This window comes from Dendrobium catenatum, unplaced genomic scaffold, assembly GCF_001605985.2.
Source record: "Dendrobium catenatum unplaced genomic scaffold, ASM160598v2 fragScaff_scaffold_1220, whole genome shotgun sequence".
In the NCBI taxonomy this organism is placed as follows: domain Eukaryota; kingdom Viridiplantae; phylum Streptophyta; class Magnoliopsida; order Asparagales; family Orchidaceae; genus Dendrobium; species Dendrobium catenatum.
This window is the reverse complement of record NW_021319682.1, coordinates 2,768,031-2,790,426: the sequence shown is the minus strand read 5'-3', so window position 1 is coordinate 2,790,426 and position 22,396 is coordinate 2,768,031. Positions and strand designations below refer to the sequence as shown.

Sequence of the window (22,396 nt, the reverse complement as noted above, 5' to 3'; positions counted from 1 at the left end):
TCATCCTCGAGTATGAAGCTTTGATCACTATTGCTTGATTAATATCCTTCAACTGCCTTTGCCCAACTACGATCTTCCGACCACCGTCGCCTGTCTACGATCCTCCAAACATCGTCACTCTTATATGATTCTCTAACTATCATCGCCTAACTATGGTTCTCCGACTATCGTTGACCAACTACGTTGCTTCGACCACCTTTGCCTAACTATAATCCTATGATCACCATCACCCACTACGATCCTTCGATCACTGTCACCCCACTACGGTTCTCCAATCACAGTCGCCTGACTACATTCCTCCAACCACCTTTACTTGACTACGATTTTTCGATCACCGTTACTCGACTATGATCTTATACCCATAATCTCATGATTACGATCTCCAAACTATTGTCGCTCAGCTACATGGACGCCCAATGACTTTGTCACTCGTCATTGCAAAATATCATTGATGCATGCCGTTGTCTTCAACTCTGATTTTCAATATCAACACTGAGATTTATGCTGGACTTTTTGGGCTCTAGTTTCTCATCGAGTCATCATTAAAAGAGAATGATGGAACTGACCACAAACAGTCTCTTGAAGACAACTCTCATGCTATATAGCTCTTTTAGCTGCCACAATAGAATTCATTATGTACAGTTTATTTATGCTATATTATATCAACACTTTCGCCTATCACATTAAATAATATCATTTGCAATTGATGACAAACACTCATGGAATCATTTCAATTGGGATAGATCCTGTGTTTTTTCCTTTTTTTTTTCCTTCAAATTTTAGAGGCAAAAACTCTAGCGTCTCTTGTGACCCTATTTTTTTCTATGTGTGTGTTAGATCTTCATACAATGTTAAGCCATTAAATTATATACATCATCATAAATTTTATGGTACGCATCGATAGTAATGATGCAACACTTCATCATTCTCTCAAAGGTTTAAAAATGATGTCAGTAATCAAAGTGATTTCCTTAGTTGAATTGAAATGTAAGTTTCAAATCAAATCGACATCATCATTATCATCATCACTAGTAAGGATCTGATGGACCGGACCGGCCGGTCCATCCTCCATCCGCACCGGCCCACCAGGGGCCGGTTCTCGCCACTTACAGGCGGAGAAGTCGCCCGCCTGGGCGTTCGGCCGAAGGAGAGGGAAGAGGCGAGTGGGCCCAAGGGGCCCACCAAATGTAAGTGGGAGTTTGTTTTGTTTGCCCTAGGGGTAATTAGGACATTTTGGGGGTTTCATGTGAGGGTTAAGGGGGAGTTAGGGCTGGTTTGAGAGGGATCTTGTTTTGGTGGCTGTTTTAGCTTTCTTCTAATCTAGGGCTTGGGAGAAAGCTTCTCTTCTCGAATTGAGAGCATTGTATCCGTGGAAACTTGTAAGTCTTTTGTTATTTAAGTAATCCAAGTGTTTGTGAGTGTTTCTATCCAAGAAATCTTCCATTTTTCCATTGTTTTTGGGCTGTTTTCTTGGATTCCGAATTTTGCACATCTCAAGTTCCATCAGGATCGTCTAAAGAATCATCATAATATCTAATAGTTTTACTATTGTCCTCCCATTGCTCTCCTGTGAGTCATCCTATTCATCATCTTTCTAATCCAACACTATCACATTCTTCTTTTCTGTAGCAAGATTATTATAATAAGTATAATCATAATAATGAAATGTTAAAAGCAATTTAAGATAGTTTACCTATCGTTTGAGTATTTGATGTTTCGTTTGTGTTTGACTCTCCATATATTTATACAAACCAATGTTAACCTTCACGCATTCAAAGAAACAGAAGATTTAGATAATAAATCACGATGTAATTGGTTGTCTATTTATGATCAATAATTTTTCAGATCTCTTTATAAAATGATTTTTTTCACGTAAGTTATTTGCTCTTTGTTTTTATGCCTTGTCTGTAGCACCATGGATAAAAGCTTGTTGTAGGATATTTTCCACAGTCAACCATTCTCAACACTTCATTCAAAGGTTTTGTGGTTTAACAATGATGCATCTTTAATTAAAATAGATCCGTCAATAACAACAATATCATACCTTTATCCCACTACGTGGGATCGGCTACATAGATGCGTCAATACATTTCAAAAATATCTTTCCAGTAGGATTATTGACAAGGTTATTGAAACTCCTGTTTGTGCCATTGTATTCTTTATTTCTTGACCTATTTTGTCAATATTACTCGGTTCTTTCTTCAATGTCCATATTGTTTAAGCTCATATATGTTTGGAGGTTTCAATCCTCAACAATGGTCATCAATGGAGCGTTTCATATTGAAACAGTATGAACTCCTCATAACATTAAAAGGAATCTCATTTTGATTTAAAAAATCTTCCATTATCCATACAAAATTGATTAGGATGTTCTTTAGGGGACATTTGTGGGATACTTTGAATTTTTGAATTTGATCTTTAACATCAGGATCCAAATCTTCCATAAATAGGTCTGTAGGGCATCAACTTTCTCTAATGTAACCAGAGGTAATATCAGTTCCACTAGTAAAACTAAAATCTAAAAAAATAAAATATGATCCATTCGCAATCATGGTGGCTATAGGTTTGGAACGACAAATGAAAGTGATAAGATCATATTAGATTTTTCTTTAGCTTATGATTTTTTAATTGCTAATATCTTATTCAAGAAAAGAGATGAACATCTCATCACTTATAAAAGTGGATATAGTAAAACTTACTTGATTATTTTCTTATAAGAAAATTAGATCGTAGATTGCAAATATTGTAAAGTTACTCTGAGTAAAAATTTATATACCCAACATCGATTATTAGTTTTGAAATTTAAGATAAATGAGCATAAAATAAAAAATAAAGTAAAACAATATTCTAGGATTAGATGAGGACATTTAATGAATATTAACAAAAATATTTTTGTGGGTAAGATTTTAAATCTAAAATTTTGTTTGTGGATGAGGATGCTAATGCTATGTGAGAAAAAAATGTTTAGTGATATTAAGAATATTGTAAAAGATGTGTTTGGAGTATCAAAGGGACAAGCTCCTAATAGTAAAAATAGTTGGTGACAGAATCCAAATGCGTAAGAAAAGACAAAAAACTAAGAAAATTTGTTTTAAAAAATTATTATAAAAAATGATTTAGATGTAAAAATTCTAATAATTAGGAAAGATATAAAAAGGCACGTAAGGAATCTATGAAAGCAATATGCGATGCAAAGATTTTTGCTTTTAATGATTTATATAATAGATTAGATACTAAGGAGGATATATATGTATATACACACACGTGAGCGCGCGCGATAGACAGATCTAGCCAAACTCAAAAGAAAATAATCATGACAAAGAAAGATCTAGATGAAAAAGCTAAGAAAGGTAAAAATAGACAAAAAGAGGATTGGGATTATAATGACTTATTATGAAGTTCTTTCAAAAAATTTATTCCCTAGAATTTAGGTCAGATAATATCTCTACAAAAAGAGATATTTGTTTAGAAAAATTTTTAGTCATTATTTAGCTACTAGCCATAAAATTTTCGCCATTAGAAATATTTTAGATGAAGTCATCACGTACTTCCTCTAATAATAACCATAATAGAAAAAATTGATGTAGAATTAGTAGCTTTAGAAAAATCTATCCAATAGAAATTTCTTACAATAAATGCTAACGGTTAGTGAGAATATATTATATTAGCATGAATAGACCAATAGTTTCATGCAAATGTTTGAATAGTCAGAAAATATATTATATAGGCATGAATAGAATATTAGTCTCTTATAAATTTTTGAATAGTAGCAAAATTTTTTATTCATGTATTAGTAAAAAAATGTTCATTAGCCAGATAAATTTTTCTGTGAACTAGCACAAATTATTCAACTAGCCAGCCACAAAGATGTTATATTTGATCTCGGATGTCCTCATCAGAACCGTTATAAATCATCAATGTAGCCATCTGTAATGTTCGTAAGGGACTGGATTTCTCTGTACTTATGAATATGGTCAGTGTCTATCTTGAAACCTGTCTAAGGTTAACATAATTAATTGAAATGAGTATTGAATTGGTGTCCGTGGTGGTGGTGGTGGTGGTGGTGGTGGTGGTGGTGGTAATGATTTGCGACTGTTTTGTTTACTATATTCTTGTGTTAATATGCTTGGCTTTTGTTGATGCATTTGATCCATTGTGTGACATTTTCATTGCTGTATTCTTGAGCCTGTGTTTTGAAAGATTAAACTGAAGCTCAAATATAACGTTGTTTCTGCTAGTTCTGTGCTGTCTTTCTTTCGAGAAATTATTACATGCGGCCACTGGACCGTCCGAAGGCAAATCAGGATGTGTTACATCACCTAGTACGCAGCAAATGATGATGTGACGCATCCTGATTCGTCTCTGGATGGCGACCAATAACCGCACATAATAATTTCACCTTTGTTTCCTTGGATGAATTCTATTTGCTTAATGAAGATGGATGTATCTGACCTTTGGATAGTTAAGAAGTTTAGATGTTGCAGGCTGAAGGATGGATGTATCTGGCTGGATTTGCTGATGATGATTGTTCTTTGGAATTGAATAACAATTTTCAGTTTGATTTGAACTTGTTGAAATAGGAGTATTAAGAGCAGTTGTTTTGAGGGAAATAATAGAAGGCGATTTGGCACAGAAAAGACTGTCCAATTTAGTTTTGTTGTTTTTATATTAATGGTTATATTAAATTTTAAACATTTTAGTTATCATATGGGTGATTGATGTGATTTCATTGAATTATTTAGACCTAAATGAAGATCTTAGAAGACATATAATGTGTGTAAAATATTATAAATCTATAGTTAATAGTTTATTTGAAATTCCCATTTAGTTGCTTGTAGATAAAAATATATAATTTAAATAAGGAAGATTTTTTTTTTATTTGATTGAGAAGCAATATTTTATTTAATTAAAAATAATTTTTAAGAATTTTATAGATTTTAAAATGATGGATAGTTTTAATAATATGAAATCAAATGATGGCATTAACAAAGTTAAATGTTTCGCGCTAATTAACTAAGGCATCGTTTGGGACAGATTTTGACTATTGCTTTTTCATTATTTTTCAGCGTATTTACACTCAAGCAAATATTTATGCTCAGGCATTTAGGTAAAAAATGTCAACAATTGGTTTGAAATTACTTATAATATATTTTTAAGAGCAATTGATTTTGCAAGGATAACACATTTTTGTCAAGGATGTCTTGATTTGAGCTTAAAGAAACTTAAATCAAATATTTTTAAGTATAATTAAAATTTTCTCAATGCCATATGGAGAAGTTAATGTGCTTTGAACTTTGTTTGCATAAATTCAAAATGAATGTATTGGCGAGGTGCAGTAGGCAGGCTTAAGATCATGCAATTTTGATTCATTAAGATTAAAAAAAAAAGAGTATCAAATGAGCCAATTTAGACCATATGATTGAATGTATTCATGGAGAGGATTTTCAGCCTTTAAGAAACTCAAATTCTATTTATTATCACCCAACATCAAATGTTGATTAATGTTGGTGTCTATCATCATCATCATCATCATCATTAGACAACGATCATCGATTGACATTGATGCCTTCCATAGTGATAATTAAAAGTCACTTGTTGATTTTGATTTATCAATCACTCATTCTACATGGAAAATTCTAGATGTTTCCTAATCTTTGACATTCCTCATTAACTATTTGTAACATTCAATAGTATTTTCTCGGTTGCTTGATCCCCTCTCTTATAAAGAGTGAATATATTAGAACACTAAATGTTGCTCGACCTCTGATATTCCTCATTGATCGCTTCTTGGTGCATAGTAGGAATGAATACCGACATTTGCCAACCACAAAAATCTATTTCAAGTCTTTCTAGTCATTTGATTTCCCTTCTTAAATTGAGAATAATCAAGTTAGATCGCTTATCTTTGTCCGACCTCCAATGTTTTCCATCGATTGTTGTCTGATGGATACCAATGTGGCAATGAGTGGTGTTTGATGCTTGTTAGCTATTTAAGTCCAATATAAGCCTTCCTAATTATCTTATGTCATCTTCAATAAGTAGGAACAATCAAGTAAGATAGATTGATATTATCCAACAGAGCCCTGCATTGGGTACCCATACCCACACCCACCCATACCCAATGGGCATGGGTGGGTATGGGTACGCCCATAGCCTCGTGGATGGGTATGGGTGGGTACTCAACATCAGAGGAGAACCAATTTACATTACTAATCATCATATACATGCAGTATATTATAATAATCCTTACTACACAGTGCGCAACACTTAACCGAGTCACGATCATGATAAATTTTGATATGTGGCTTGAAAGTTTGCAGTCAAAGAAAATGACAAAAAACCTCAAGGCCATTATTCTATGGCAGACTGCATTCAATAAGCTTGGAAAGTGGGTGGGTGTGGGTGGATATGACATCCGGAAAGTCACCATAGGTGGGTGTGGGTGGGCAAAGCCCGCCAGTGCAGAGCGTGGGTACCCAACCAAGACCCCATGTAGGGCTCTGTTATCCAACCTCTGATTCTCCACATCGGCCATCACATAATGTGAACCATCAAATGACAAATGACTCTTATCTTCCCGATTACTTGGTCTCCTAATCTCTGATGTCCTTCATCGATCATTTTCTAATGACTACCAAAGAGTAATGCTTGATGTATATCATCCGATGATGCCCGATTCATATATTCCATAGTTTCTTCTATGTTCTTCTATAAAGAAAGTGATTCAACATTCCTCCTCGATAGTTAATTGATGCTAACCAATGTCTATCTTCTAACATTTGTTAGCCTTTGATGTATAACACAAAATTTTCCAATTGCTCAATATTTGATTAAGCTAATTGCTCACCATCACTTTCGGCATACGTGCAAACATAATAATATTATGCATTTAAACAAGTTTATGCATATGCCGTGTATTCTAACTTGCTCCTCTATAAATTTTATTTAAATTTGTTCAATTCCTAAAAATAAGTTGACGGTAAAACTAGCTTGTGACGCAATTGACTGTAAAAGTTTCAGTTTATGCTTGTCCATATCTTGAAGAAAAAGAAAGCTGCCAGCATCATTTGAAAGTCTCCTACTTTTCCTCTCCTTCTCTCAAACAATCAAAGTCTTTAATCTCATGATTTTCATCCTCTTCTCCTCTCCTCTTCTTCTCAGGCAAAAAGGTCTCACTGTGTCTCTTTTTACAATTGGGGCTTCATTAAATTGAAAATATATTTTCTAACTTCGAGAAGCTAAGGGCATCTCCAACCGAAAACTTCATTTTTCACGGCAAAGTAACGCAAAACTCCAAAATGGCGCGGTGATGCTCCAATCGAACGCCATTTTAGGTGTTTTTGAGAAGGTAACGATCGCCCTCCCTTTCGCGCGTTTTTCCGGTTGAGAGCAAAAAATGGCGTGAGTGAACTGCAACGCCAATATTGGCGTCGCACTGTTCATCCGCGATCAAATGGCGTAAAAAATGACGATCGGTTGGAGCAAAACAAGAACGGCAAACAAGTGTTTGCCGTTCGGTTGGAGATGCCCTAATGAGCCATTGCCTATTTATCTTCTCTTTGAAAGTTTTGGTGATTTGTAAGCAGATTTGTAAGGGATGGCCTGATTCTCTTTGAAATAAGATTTTTCTTTTATTTTCAAACATCAATTTGAGATAGAGAATAATAATATCTAATTATATATATACTGTTGCTAATTGTTTGATTAGTATTGTAGCACATGGTTAATTAAACTTTGTTTAAGTTTTGATTTAGTTATTTATCAAGTTGTTGAACATAAGACAAAATAAATAAAATTGTGAATTTTGAGTAATGAATATTTTAAACATCATAGAAATTAAAATGCATATTGTTCAAAGTAAATTTATCATATCAACATCAAGCCTATATCCCATTACATGGGGTTGGCTACATGATTTTTTTTTTCATTGTTTCCTTATAAGAGTCAAATTCTCATTAAAATCTAATAAAGAAATATCATTTCTAATATTTTCTAACCAAATCTTTATAGATTTACATCTACCTTTCTTAACATAAGCCAAATCTAATACATATACTCTCTTAATCGTGATATCAGAAGGCCACCGTTTATGTGACCAAATCATCTAAGGTGAGTCTCTCTAATCTTATTTTCCATTGGAGCTGCTCTAACCTTTTCATGTATATGCTCTTTTTGTATCATGTCTGTAAGAGTAAAGCCACTCATCTACTTGAGCATCCTTATCTTTGCAACATTTAACTTAATATTATGCTTCTTTTTTAATGGCCAACATTCTACGCCATAAAGCATTCAAAATAAAGTCACCATTAATTAAAATTAACCTGTTTCATCTGACCATGGTTAGATGAACACCACATAATGAATGTTTCTATTCAACTTGCAAGCACATAATCTTCTAGTCTGGTATTGGAATCTCTCTCTCACACCCTATATGTTCCCTTCAACAACAATAACATCAAGACTTTATACCACTATATGGGGTCGGCTACATGAATCATTTTTCTCCATTGTGTCCTGTTAAGAGTCAAATTCTCATTTAGATTTAATTGAGAAATGTCATTTCTAATAATTTCTAACCAAGTCTTTTTAGGTCCACCCCTACCTTTCTTAAAATAGGTTAAATCTAATACATCTACTCTCCTAACCGGGTCATCGGAAGGCCGCCGTTTTATATGACCAAACCATCTAAGACGGCTCTTTCTAATCTTATCTACCACTGGAGCTACTCCAACTTTTTCACGTATATGCTCATCTCATATCCTGTCTCTAAGAGTAAAGCCACTAATCCACCGGAGCATCCTCATCTCTGTAACACTTAACTTAAAAATTAAATGAAAGGTCTTCAAATATTAAAAATAAAACGAACTTCTCCTCTTTTCAGAAAGTTGTCGTTTGAGAATAGCAATAAATTTGCTGCATCAGATAGCCAGATATCCAAAACAAAAATGTCTCATAAAAAATGCATGTATGAATGTATATCTTTAACCCCAGGTCCTATCCAGTTTAGCATGTAATGGCATGGTTCAATTACCTTCAATCAGCCATCCATTCCACTTTGATAGTTGAGATTATGTCAAATAGATCAAGAGGAAAACCAGAGGGTCATCTAAGTTATCTAAACTAGTCTACATGCCCTGGGATCAAATAGTCCCAGTGTTTAACAATAAGTGCAAAGTGCATAAGTTGGAGAGGAATCCCATAAAATCTAAATGCGCCCATCAGGGGGACACAATATAGAGCTCAGAGCTGATTGAGATTTGCAAGCTGTAACTTGCTTTGAAATTTTTCAGTAAATAAACCATGGATTTCTAACCCTCTCTGATGTGGAGAGAGAAATGTTGGATCGTTAGAAGAAGATGATTGAAGGGATTCCAAGAACAAGAAGAACAAATCAAGCTCAAAGGCTTAAAATTATGTAATATTCATCATCCATCCTACTACAATGCTTACATATATATAAAATAGCTATAGAATGTTCTAGAAAACTTGTAACAAACTAAATAAGTTATTTCTTAGATAGGCAATAACTATGATGTTCCACATCACTCTCCATTTAAACTAAATGTAACATAACACAATGGCTCGTACAACAATACATACTTAACTAATAGCAGTATTATTCTCATAGCAACACTCAACACAACCTCAACGCATTTTACAGGATTATTCTCATAGCAGTGAGATCAGCACTAATTTTCCATACCACTTTGGGAGAATTTATAATATTAACCACAATGCATAAATTGCCCTCTAATATACAAATTGAAAGAGAATGTAATTTGATTAGCATAAAAAGACACTTGAATTAAATGCTTCAATTAGTTGAATGTCAAAAGATAGCAACTGAACAGCAAAATCAAACAGAGTAACTAGAGGAAGAACTGATTATGGAAAGTTTACCGGCATCCTAACTCAGCTCGTCCCTCCTCATTTATGGTAGAGTTTGTGCAGAGTTTCTGAAGATCAATGTATCCTATTATAGTATCTTCGAACACAGCATCTTGAAGTTGAGCATTGTCAAAGGTGGAACCTGACAAAACCGTGTTCTTAAAGACTGCTCCCTGAAGATTGGCTTTTCCAAAATTGACACGATCAATTACAGCATTTGAAAAATCCACACCTGCAAGATTATCATATTTAGTTTTAGTTGTTTACACAAACATAGACCAAAGCGATATTGAAACTTAATGTGGATATTATGAACATCAAGCACCCACTTTTATGTGATAATCTAAGGCTTCGTTTGGGACAGCTTTCTTCTTGCTTTTTAAAAGTAACTTTTTTGTACAATTTTTTTTTTTCAAAAAAGTTTTATACTGAATAGATGCTTTAAGAAACAACAAGAAAACTATCCCAAACAAAACCTAAATAAAGATTTGTGATCGGCTGCATAATTTAAACCTCAATGTTTTAGTATGTGGTTTGAGGACAGTGGCAATCGATAGCTGCTTTTACATTTTGGGTGGCCTAACTGGTAAGAGGATAGAATCAAGATAGCTTGGTTTTGGGGTTGAAACGTATAAGGCCAAATAAACTAGTCATCATCATTAGCCTTATTCCAATTATTAGAGGTTAGCTTTATGAATCCTAATTTTCTATTTGCTTTTATTTCTTGTTTCCTGAATTATTAAATCTAGTTTTCATAAATCATTTTGAACAATGTATAACTATGTTACTTAAGATCTACACATTTTTCCATCCTAATACAACCATATTAATTTTATTTATCCATCAAATGGGTATATTTACAATTAACTACACTTGAATGTAAATATACAAACCACCTAGAATCTATTTTCAATTGCCTTATCTTCAATAAATGTCACCTGATTTTCTAATATAACCTACAATGAGATATAAGATGAAAACACAAACAAATTAAAAATTCACAATTTACTAATGCATAATTATTGAAAAACTTGCTGCTTTTAATAAAAGGGCAGCAAAATATGTTCCAAAAAATACTTTAGTAATCACCTCAAAATCTAAAATTCCACAAGAAAATAACTGAGTAATAATATTCAGCAATAAATCGAGCCACACTTCAAGCAAAATTTTGGCACATATATTACTAGACAAAATCTCAATCATTCACTCGAAATCAGTGACTAAGCAATATAAATGATAAGGATGAGGATAGAAATCAGACCAAAAGGAAAAAAATAAAGCTTCACCACATTACAACGAGTTGCCCCTTCAAAGTAGTCATCCATAACTATGAAACATTCAAAGAATATACATTTAAAATTACATTAAATCTGCCTATATCTCTTCAAACAGTTTTCAATACATTCAACATTAATTCCAACAGAAGAAACTTTTCCACAAATCCCACTTTCTCATTTGTAAAGTTCAATTCACATTTTACTCCAGGAAACTATCGATTTGGAAAGGTGCATCACCGACAGGGACAGGACAAAGTTCATGCATATATCCTATCAAGGTTTATATGGAATAGGTAACGGTATATGAAGTCTTGTGCTGTCTTACTTGGTCTTAGCTACTCTAAATTGTAAAGATAAGAAAATTTTATGTAGATAAATCAGGAATGCCAAATAGAGTTCCACTAGACAGAAAACCATCATTAGTCTTGAATTATTTATAATACATTGGTGAAACACTAGTTCAATTGAGGTACATTAAAATCTTTACAATTTGTATGGTCTTTCTTAATACTCACAAATCTATGGTTTTATTGTCAATTCCAGCACAATGTCTTAACAAAAAAGTGTATTACTGTAAAAAATTCGACTCATTTGGCATGCATATGTTATAGTTTTTTTTTTTAGTTCAGATATTTTAGAGCCTGGTGATCTAAATATAAGACAATTTACTTCATCAATAAACAATGTCAATATTAAAGTGACTGTACAACATAAAACTCTCCATCATAATTAGAATATTTTTTATTTTACATCATTTAATTTTTTACTAAAATAATCAATTGAGTGTCCATCCTAATTGAATACTCCAATTCCTATGCCAAAGGGATTATAGAAAACCTAATTTTTTTTATTAAAATAGGCAATTTTAATATAGGCACAATAGCAAGTTTCTCCATGATATTATTGAAGGCATGTTCAATAGATTTCAAAAATTTAAATCCTCCCTCTTTTAAGACAATTAGGAATTAGTGCTATGACACTACTAAACCCTTTGATAAATCTTCAATAAAAGGTTGTTAAATAGTAAAAACTCTAAGTATTATGGATACTGGAAGGTTCTGTCTAATATCTAATATATTTAACATTTTTTAGGTCAACAAACAATATAAATCTCAAGAATATAATGGATGGAAAGACAAATCAATACTGTTTTCATAAACACATAAATTTTCAAACTGTTAACTTTTCAAAGAATTTATTAGGATGTGTTAAATGTTCCTCCCTTAATTTGCTATGAATCACAATGTTGTCAAAGCATACAACTGGAATTTTTTCAATAAAAAGTCTCAGAACAAAGAATCATAATCCTCATCCCAACGCCTATGCTAATCATTTAAATAAACCATCATTTATCTTAAAAGAGGTTTTCCACTCATTCTTATAATAGTAACCACTCAAATCAAAATTTGAGAAAACCATAGCCACAATCATTATGTCTAACCCATCATCTAATCTTTATAAAGGAAATTGATAATTGATCATTATCTTATTAATTGTCAAATATCCACATACATTTTTTCAACTTTTATCTACATTTTTCAACTTCTATCCTTTTTAAGCGCAACATTTATTGTGCAAGAACTCACGCTCTCTCTAAAAAATCCTTTTTAATGCCTAATCCACCTGTCTTTTCAATTATATATGTTCAATTGAGTTCATCCTATAATGGAGTATGTGGGGTCTGATGACCCAATAAAGTCTTAGATATCCCTAAGTGGTTATAGTATATCAGATTGCTCATAAGGGGCACAATTCCTTAAATTCAAAGAGCAACTGACTAACATCTTAAGCCATTGATATGCTTTCAATTGCATCTTGATTTAATTCTATAGATATCAAGACAAAAATTATCCCTTCAACTCAGTATTTCTCTCAAAAAGCATGTAGATATCCTCTTTTTGTTTGTACTATATATCAAAGATCAATACTCTGATACTAACTTAATATTTTACAAACCTTTCAATGCTATTGTGTAACCCACAATGAGAGGCTAAAATGGTTAGAAAATATTATAGGAATTCAATTAAGGTAACCCTAATTAAATTCATTAGTCATTAGGGTTTCTCTTAAAAGAATTACTATAACATTTTAATCATTCTAGCCTATCATTATAGACTGTGCAAAAATACTGAGAGGTTGGCTTCAAAGCAACATTTCACCTGTGACTTTTCTCTTCCACATCCAAAAATATGATAGTTCATTTAGACATTATAAAAAATTTACAGAGAAATTATTTCACATAGAGTAATATAATTGGTGAATTAATTCATGTAAGGAAGAAATAATTTATTTGTCCAGAAATTTTTTAAGCATCATATTTTTGGGTATTTGGAAGAGAAAAGTTGTGCAAGGAAAACGAGGAGCTTGAATATTAATTTGTTAATTAAAAAAGGTATTGCATCAGCTACTGCATCCACATAAAGCACTAGCTAAACTGAAAAGGAAAATAAATGCAATGTACCCTTGAAGCTTGCACCCACTGCATAAGCTTTAGACATCACTACTTCTGTCATATCAGCCCCATCAAATTTTGCATCTGACATGAGAGCCGCTGCTAGTGATTTACCCTTTAAGTTTGATTTCTCATTTGTGTAATCACAAAACCTTAGGTCAAGTGGCTTGTCATATACACCATTTGCTTGACCGATTGTGTTCCCAACAAATGCTCGTTCGCATCTGTTTGACTCTGTTGATAGAGGTGGAAGCCTCTGGAGAAAAAACAAAGGAGAGTAAATCAGTAGAAAAAAAAGTGACCAAGATCAAATGCTAAGATGAATTCAATTAGAAGGATATAAGCAATTACAGAAGTTATATATATATGGTTAGGATATAAGAGGTCCTTCACTTTTGCTTGATCTATCATGATCAAGCCTAGATTATATTCGAAAATATGGAAAGTGGTTTTTTAAGTCAAATGTCATAACCAATGACATAGAGATACTTCATTTTATATATGAAAACAATTTTTCAGGCAAACTATTTCATTCATTTTCCATCTACTAATCGACGAGTTGTGAGTGACAAATGATGTTTTGCAATCCATTTCTTCAAGTCTGCTTGATGAGTTTCAACATCATAATTAAATGGAGGAGAATTCTTCATACCTCTAAGTAATTAATGGAGACCATTCAATCAAGACATACATTTAACACCAATAGCATGATTTATTCTATCCTTTATATTTTAAAAAATATTTGTTCATTCATTTGAAATTTATTTAGACATATCTATTTTGAGATAATCTTTTTCTTATTGCTAATTCTCTTATAAATAAGAGCCTAAGGTTTATAATGGGATTATGAAGAATATTAAAAGAAGGTTTCACTTTCCTCCACCTTTCTCCCTCCCTCCCTCCCGACCCCTCCTAAGAGATTCCATTCTTTCTCTTACTAAATTTATCTCCCTCCCATGTCTCTAATTCGCCTCCCTCTGGTGTACTTCTTTAAATTCTACTTCTCATCTTCTAATGTGGGGTGGTTCTAACCCTGCACTACATCAATCAGCTTCTAATTATTTCCAACACAAGCAACTGCACCAGTTTTCCTAGCACGAATTCTAATGAATTAAGATAGACGATCCATAATATCGACGTTGGGTGTTTTTAAGAAGAATAAGAAAATCTACATAGCACCAACACGCCATTAGGTTAGTATGAATGGAACGGAGTCAAACTGAAAAGAATAAAAACATAAGATTGTCCGCACTTCCTACCTGATTTGCAGCAAAAACGGGAGAGGCAGCTGTCAGTGCCCAAGCAGCAAGCAAACCACATGCAACATTTCTCATTTCCTTAAACGAGCAACAAGAATCCATGCAACCGCACCTTTCCTCACGTGCTGAAGAAAACTAAAGAAATCATTAATTTTAGTTCATCAACGCATAACAGCTCGGAATTTTCTATTCGGTAACAATCACTAAACCAATAATCCAATAAAATGCCAAGAGAATTCAAGGGTTTTGAATTAGAGCAAGCTCATGAACCCAAAGAGAATAAAATCCCTCAGAGTCAGAATAGAAACTCCTCCCTCTGATTCCTAACTTCAAATTAACGCTTCTACTTCTAATTTGGGCGTGGATTAGATTAAATTGTTATGCGTGGAAAGAGATAGTAAGAAAACTCGATGTCGAATGAGAGACGAATATCGTACCGGTGCATTGGATGATCTGACTGGGGTATCGAATTTTTTTCGCCAGTGGGAAGCGAGGAGACTTGACGGCGGCGGAGGAGGAGATAGCTCCGGCAAGAGTGAGCGTCGCCATTTCTTTTCGGCAGGAAAAGCGCGCTTCTCAGCCTCTTATTTATCCTTTCCCTATCTCCGCAAAATTTTTCGTCTCAGTATATCTAAAATCGTATATATAGGGGCTGTTTGGCAACAAGCGGGATTTAACTTTAGTGGGATTTAATAAATCCTGTAAATACGGATTTAATAAATTCGAAATGTGTTAAATCCTAAAAATCGTTTGATATGTTAAATGTTAAATCTTGTTAAATCCTGAGAAACTGTTTGGAAACATATATCAGGATTTATGGCGGTTAGAGATTTAAGTTTAAAAGAGATATTTATGAAATTAAGATCATTGCATAAAACATAATAAAATCAATTTTAGGTCATATAAAATGACCAAAAATTCAATAAAAAGTTAATTACAAACTAACATAGACCAAAATGAGAGTTGAAATATTAAATAAGCTAATTATATTAATATTTAATTACTAATTATATCATTAATTAATTAATTAAGTTAAATTAGATAATTAATTTATGCACTAATTCTACTATTAATTATTTAATTAATTAACTTAATTATTATTTGTTTAAATTATATAAATTAAGTTAATCGATAATAACTTTGAGGCGTTTAATTTTAAAGGAGATATTTATGAAATTAAGGTTATTGCATAAAACATAATAAAACCAATTTTAGGTCATATAAAATGATCGAAAATTCAATACAAAGATAATTACAAACTAACATGGACCAAAATGAGAGTTTAAATATTAAATAATGTAATTATATTAATATTTAATTACTAATTATATCATTAATTAATCAATTAAGTTAAATTAGATATTTAATTTATGCACTAATTCTACTATTAATTATTTAATTAAATAACTTAATTATTATTTGTTTAAATTATATAAATTAAGTTAATCGGTAATAACTTTGAGGCGTCTAGGTTTGTATTTCATCTTTTCTTTTCGTCGTTGCTGTTCGGCTTCGTTGATTTGCAGGAGGTGTACAGATTGCGCGCGTCGCTACTTTGGTTCCTTCCTGGCTGTTCGACTTCGCTCCTTTGGCTTCGTTGATTCGCAGGAGGTGTACAGATTGCGCGCGTCGCTACGGTTCCTTCGTGGCTGTTCGACTTCGCTCCTTCGACGACTTTCCCTTCTTGTCGGATCGGAAGTTACGACATTTTGATCGGAAGCAAGAACAGGAGCTCGCTGGCTGTGAAGTTAACTTTCTCCCTTTCGCGCGCTTCTAATGTTAAAGCTCGTTAAATCAACCGAACCGAGGGATTTAGTAAATCCGGGATTTAAGCCATAAATCCGTAAATCCGGGATTTACGGAATCCCAGGATTTAACGCCCGCACAAAAACCGTTTGGCTGGATTTAGCGTAAATCCGACTTAAATCCCACGATAAATCCGATACCAAACAGCCCCATAGAGTGTAATTTATAGTAATATGTTTAGTGAGGGGATTATGACTTTGAGTGATCAACTCATTGATAAGAGTTCATATTTTAGATATTTTAAGTCTTCTTCAGACTGATGGTGAAATAGATGGGGATATTATTAATGGAATTCAAGTTAGATGGTTGAAGTGGAGGAATGCATTAGGCTTATTGTGTAATAGAAAAGTACTCGTCAAACATAGGGGAAAATTCCTATAAGATGGTGGTGAGATTTGAAATACTTTATGGTGCATAATGTTAGCCATTAAAAGCGAAGCATGATATTAAGTGTTGTAGAGATAAGGATGCTCAGGTGGATAAGCGGATTTACTCTTATAGGCAGAATATGAAATGAACATATACGCGAAAAGGTTGGAGTAGCTCCCGTGAAAGATAAGATTAGAGAGGGTCACATTAGATGGTTAGATCACATAAAACGACAGTCTTTCGATGATCTAATTAGGTAAATGGATGTATTGGATTTGGCTTATGTTAAGGAAGGTAGAGATAGACCTAAAAAGACTTGATTGAAAAATATTAGAAATAACCTTTAACTCTTAACATGACGCAATGGAGAAAAAGGATTCATGTAGCCAACCCCACATAGTGGGAATAGAGGCTTAAAGTTGTTGTATGACATAAATAAATATTCATAAATATTATCTTTTTATTATTGAATATTATGGCATTTTAAGAGGAAATGAATTTGAATAAGAGCATGAATGTGTGTGATTATTATATACACTTATTAATTTATCATCCTACCAATTTAAAAAAAAAAAAGAACTATGGTACTATAGAATTTACAATTTTTTTTAATTATGATGCCAAAATCTATGATGGCGAGTTTAATATTTAATCAACATGTTCCTACTAGCAAGATTGAGTACATTATAAAAACATAAGTTAACAAAATCCATTGGTCTTATGCTAATACTAATTATATTCTTTAAGTCACGTTGCATGATGATCCCCTTAGAGTTCAACCCATTCTTCACCTTATGTCAATGACCAATCATGTAGATATTTATCAGCCATGCATGGGATAAATTGAATGAGAACTATATGTATATTAACTATAAACACTTTGTAAAAAAATGCTTAATTTCATATTAAAAAATAACCAACTCTTAAGAAAATCATAACTCATTTCATGATGTAAATATAAAAAGGGACCAATTTTTATAACAATCATGCTAAGATTTTGTTCATTAACATCATATCATGTTACTTAGTCGTTTTGTTGTAGCTTCTTTTTATAAGTTGTACTTCAGAACCTATTAACCCCATACAAGAGAATTAACACCCTTATATTGTCAACAAATATTATTTCATAATAATATTTCCATTGCAACTATTCATTTTATTTTAAAAACAACGAAACATCATATTATATAGGCATTCTTTTCATGTCTTTCACATGTCATTTATGTTCATAGTAAGATTACAATATAATAATTATTATCATCATCATGATAAAACATAATAGGAGTTCTTAGCGAATATGTATAATAATGCCCATTTAAGAAGGATGAGAAGTATATTGACAATACAATAGCATTGCAAGAAACTTAACAACTAATTGCTATTATTCCCCTACCTTGAGTAGGTAAGAAGCTTTGGTGTATGCCCTTGTTCTTTTTAAAGTTATATTTTATTGGTTGTTGATCCCCATAATAGTAGAGTTATTTTCATGCATTTCATATTCAATAATTCATCCCTTAATGGCCTTCTTACTTCTTAAAATAGTGCCTTAAGAAACATAAACTTACTGCAACAGGTGGCTCCCCATATGTGGCAAGCTAAATTTTACACATCACACATTCTTGTGGTTTCCTTTTTAATATCATCCCACGTCGTTTCTTTATCAACATTTATATGCCCATGTGGACCACCTACCATATTTATTCTATTAACAATGATTGAAATATCATAACAACATCTAACATGTCACATCAGTAACAACATCTAGTCATTGCAGTATAATGATAAGTAGTGCTAGGGATAGTACAATTGAAGCTTTTAGTTTCATTTTGTCAATCCACTTTGCTAATACAAGTTTGGCATCCCAAATTATCTTCATGATATAGAGATTGTCTAACTAAATATATCTTGCATAAGTTCAAAATAGTAAATGGTTTGTTACTAATTAATGGTATCATGCTAAGCCAATCATCTTGTAGTTGGCCGTCCTTAATTCCCATTAGTCATATATCACGTCGAGTCCAATGGCCATCAAACAAAATTAGTTGACCAAGGCTAATAAGAAAAGTTTTTTTGGTCAAGTCATGTGTGTCTATATATACAACAGTTGTTCCTTGTTTGTCGACCTTTGCCAATTAAATTTATACGAAAATTTAACCCCCTTTTTTAATTCTCCATCATTACATTCACACAAAGTATCATCATAAAAATTTATTAAATGTTTCACCAAAGATGTTGGGATATCATTTGCGTATGTAAAAAGTTCTTATTACATTTGATTCTTTCATAAAATTTTTACCATTAGGATCATCTTATTGCAGAGTTTTTTTTGTCAAGCCAGACTTTTATTCAACTTCACCTCAGAACTAAGATTGTGTAAGCAATTATAATTCATCAAGGTTATTGAATCATATTTTGTTCGGTGGATGATGTCGAGTCTTACTTCAGGCCACCTGTGCATTAAGAGCCTGAGGGTGAAGGCGATGAAGTTAGAATACAAGAGGAAACGAGAGAGACGGTGAGAGAATACGTAGATCATGACAAAAGCTTTATTATCCCAATCAAATGTAAAAGAATAAACATATGTGAGGGCTTTGCGTTAGGAGTGTCAAAATATGTTTTCGGGTTAGGTTCGGGTCAAACTCTAAATTGACCCAATCTTAACATATTCAACCAGAATCCTACCCATTTGTCTAAATGGGTTAAAAATCTTGACCCAAACCGGATTGACACCAACTTAATCGACATGAACCGACCCATTTAACCCACAAGTGTGAGCACACGAGCGGGTGAGTGAGCTAGCAGGAGAGGCCGCAAGAGTGAGGTATAGCAGGCGAGGCTGTGAGGGAGGCATGCAAACACGAGTAGCGAGTGCGATGGATGAGGTGAGATTCGATCGAGTGAGGGAGGGTCATATGGATTGTTTTTTGGGTTCACGGGTTAACCCAAACCCAACCAGATATATCAACCAGGTCAAAAAATCAAACACAAACCTAACCCATTTATTAAACGGGTCAACCCGAACTTGAAATTTCTCAGGTCATATCTGGGTTAGATTTTTGGGTCATGTCATATATTGACACCCCTACTCTGTGTTGCAAAGCTTAAGCTAAGAAAAAGAAAAACAATACAACATATATTTCTCCTCAAAGATGGGAGTTAAAAAAGAGAGATCTGTCTTAGAGAGAAGTAGATATCATCTACTCTCTCTTTTTTCTCTTTTTCTTTTGCCTCTTTTTCATGTATGTGTTCTCCTACTCCCTTTTTATTGGACTCGGGGAGTTACCATGGATATCTATGAGATATAATAGTTATCTCGTCCATCTTTGATGTAGCTCAATCATTTGTGCTGATTGAAATGGCTAATACTACGAAAGGGGGTGCGAGTAGGATGAACATGTGGATTGAGTCGGAGTTGGTAGGCAGCCGGTCTGAGGTCGGCCCGTTGAGGTAAAAGAGGCGAGTAGTATATGGATGTAATCAAGAGGTCAAGCCAGTGTATAGCAGGAACTGGTCTGAGGTCGATCGGATTGCAATGGAAGTCTTGTGGGAGAGATAGATGCTGTCAACTTAGTCATTGACGTGTTTCGCATGGGGGGCTTGACTGTAGCTGGGGTGGATAAATATTCATCTAACTTAGAGAGGAACTTCTAAGGTCGTTCTCACCGGGTAGGGCGATCGCCTGGAAGTGATAGTCAAAGCTAGTCCGCCGCGCTCCAGTGTTAAGCTCATTCCCAACACCTAAGCGAGTCCCTTGAATGGACTGTTCCAAGGGAGAAGAGACTACTCCTTCCGCTCGACTCGAACGTAATATACAAGACACCTCTGAACAGGAACCTGCACATTTTGTCATGGGTGTATAAGGGCCTTAACGAAGTATGTATGTTAGATCAAAATCATATTTTCTTGATGTTGGAAACATGGAAGGCATTATGCACGCTTGCTTTATTTGATTATATAAACAAAAAGTTGGTGATACATGCCATCAGATTGTTTGTCTTAAAAGGGTCCAATATATCTCAAGTGAAGTTTACAGCTCTATCAAATCACATTATCTCACATAACACACAACCTACTAATCCTTTCGAATATTCAATCACCGACAACTAATTGAATGCCATTATATTTTGAGTCATATTATTTTTATTATGTTGATTTTGTGTGGACAATAATCTCTATCACATTTTCTTGCTGATTTCATCTAAGACTTATCTATATATTTTGAATAAATTATATAGATTGACTATATTCTCCTATTGAGTTGTCCTGATTTTGTGGGCAATTTAAAATAATTTTTTTAATTTAATTAATCTGTTAACATTGACATAACACCCTATGAAATATTCATTATTGCATGAAAGGAAGCGAGTGGGTGAACAAAATTTCCAATTGATTAGGTTGCCAAAATACAATTTAAAAGCTTTTCTTGCAAGCTCGTCTTCTCTACCTGCAACTCGAGGTCTCTCGTGAACTTTTCTTCTCCTCCCACTTCGGCTATACGATTGATCGATTCGATCCGACTCAAATTCGGTTGCGGCCTCGGCGTCGGTATATATATGTTTTTTTTTTCATGTGAAATTTGTTGTTTACTATTTCAGGCAATGATCTTTTATGTATTTTTACTGCCTGGTGCCTTGGATGAAATTTAGGCTTCGTTTGGATGGTTTTTTTTACTGATTCTTGAACATGTTTTTAAGTTAAAAATTTTAAATTTTTATACTAGAAAACTGCCTCAAAAAGCAGTAAAAAAGTCGTCCCAAATGAAGTCATAGATGGATTTTGAATTACTGGGTTGATAATTTTTATAGATTGGGTTGCTGGTTATCAAAAGGGTTATACATTTGTTTGTTGGTGAAAGACTGAAAGTTATTCTTTGGGCCTATTTGGTTGTTTGTTTATTTATGAGGATAAGTTATTAAGGGAAGATAAGTCTTAGGGGCTGTTTGGTAGCACCCAGGATTTCATTTAAGTAGGAATTCGTAAATCCGGAATTACGAAATCTTCGGGGTTAAATCTTGAAATTTGTTTGGTAACATTCATGATAAATCTTGTTAAATCATATGTGATTGTTTGGTTGTAGAGCATAAAAGAGCGGACTCTTCTTCCTTCTAGCTCCAACAAAGCTTTAAATATGTTGAATCACAAGATTTCGGAAATCCGGGATTTATCGTGAAAAGGAGTACTTTTTTGTCTATGGCAACTTTCATTTGCCTTGAGATTTGGTTTTGCATTTTAGACCGTTTGGCTGGATTTCGCTCAAATCCAGCCTAAATCCTACTTCCAAATAGCCCCTAAAGCTGTTGAGACATAAGCTGTGTTAAGTTGGTTGGCTTGTTAAAAAGAAGGCT

The 22,396-nt window shown here is 33.4% G+C and overlaps 1 protein-coding gene across 1 annotated transcript; it reads right to left on the bottom strand.

Moving 5' to 3' along the window:
- Positions 1 to 9,597: 9,597 nt before the first annotated feature.
- LOC110104375 (thylakoid lumenal 17.4 kDa protein, chloroplastic) lies at positions 9,598 to 15,498 on the bottom strand. Its single transcript, XM_020833451.2, has 4 exons — positions 15,314 to 15,498; positions 14,877 to 15,001; positions 13,627 to 13,873; positions 9,598 to 10,120 (listed from the first exon to the last, which is right to left on the bottom strand). The coding sequence occupies exons 1-4, from the start codon at positions 15,423 to 15,425 to the stop codon at positions 9,897 to 9,899; spliced, it is 708 nt and encodes a 235-aa protein (XP_020689110.1). The 5' UTR covers positions 15,426 to 15,498; the 3' UTR covers positions 9,598 to 9,896.
- Positions 15,499 to 22,396: the final 6,898 nt, after the last annotated feature.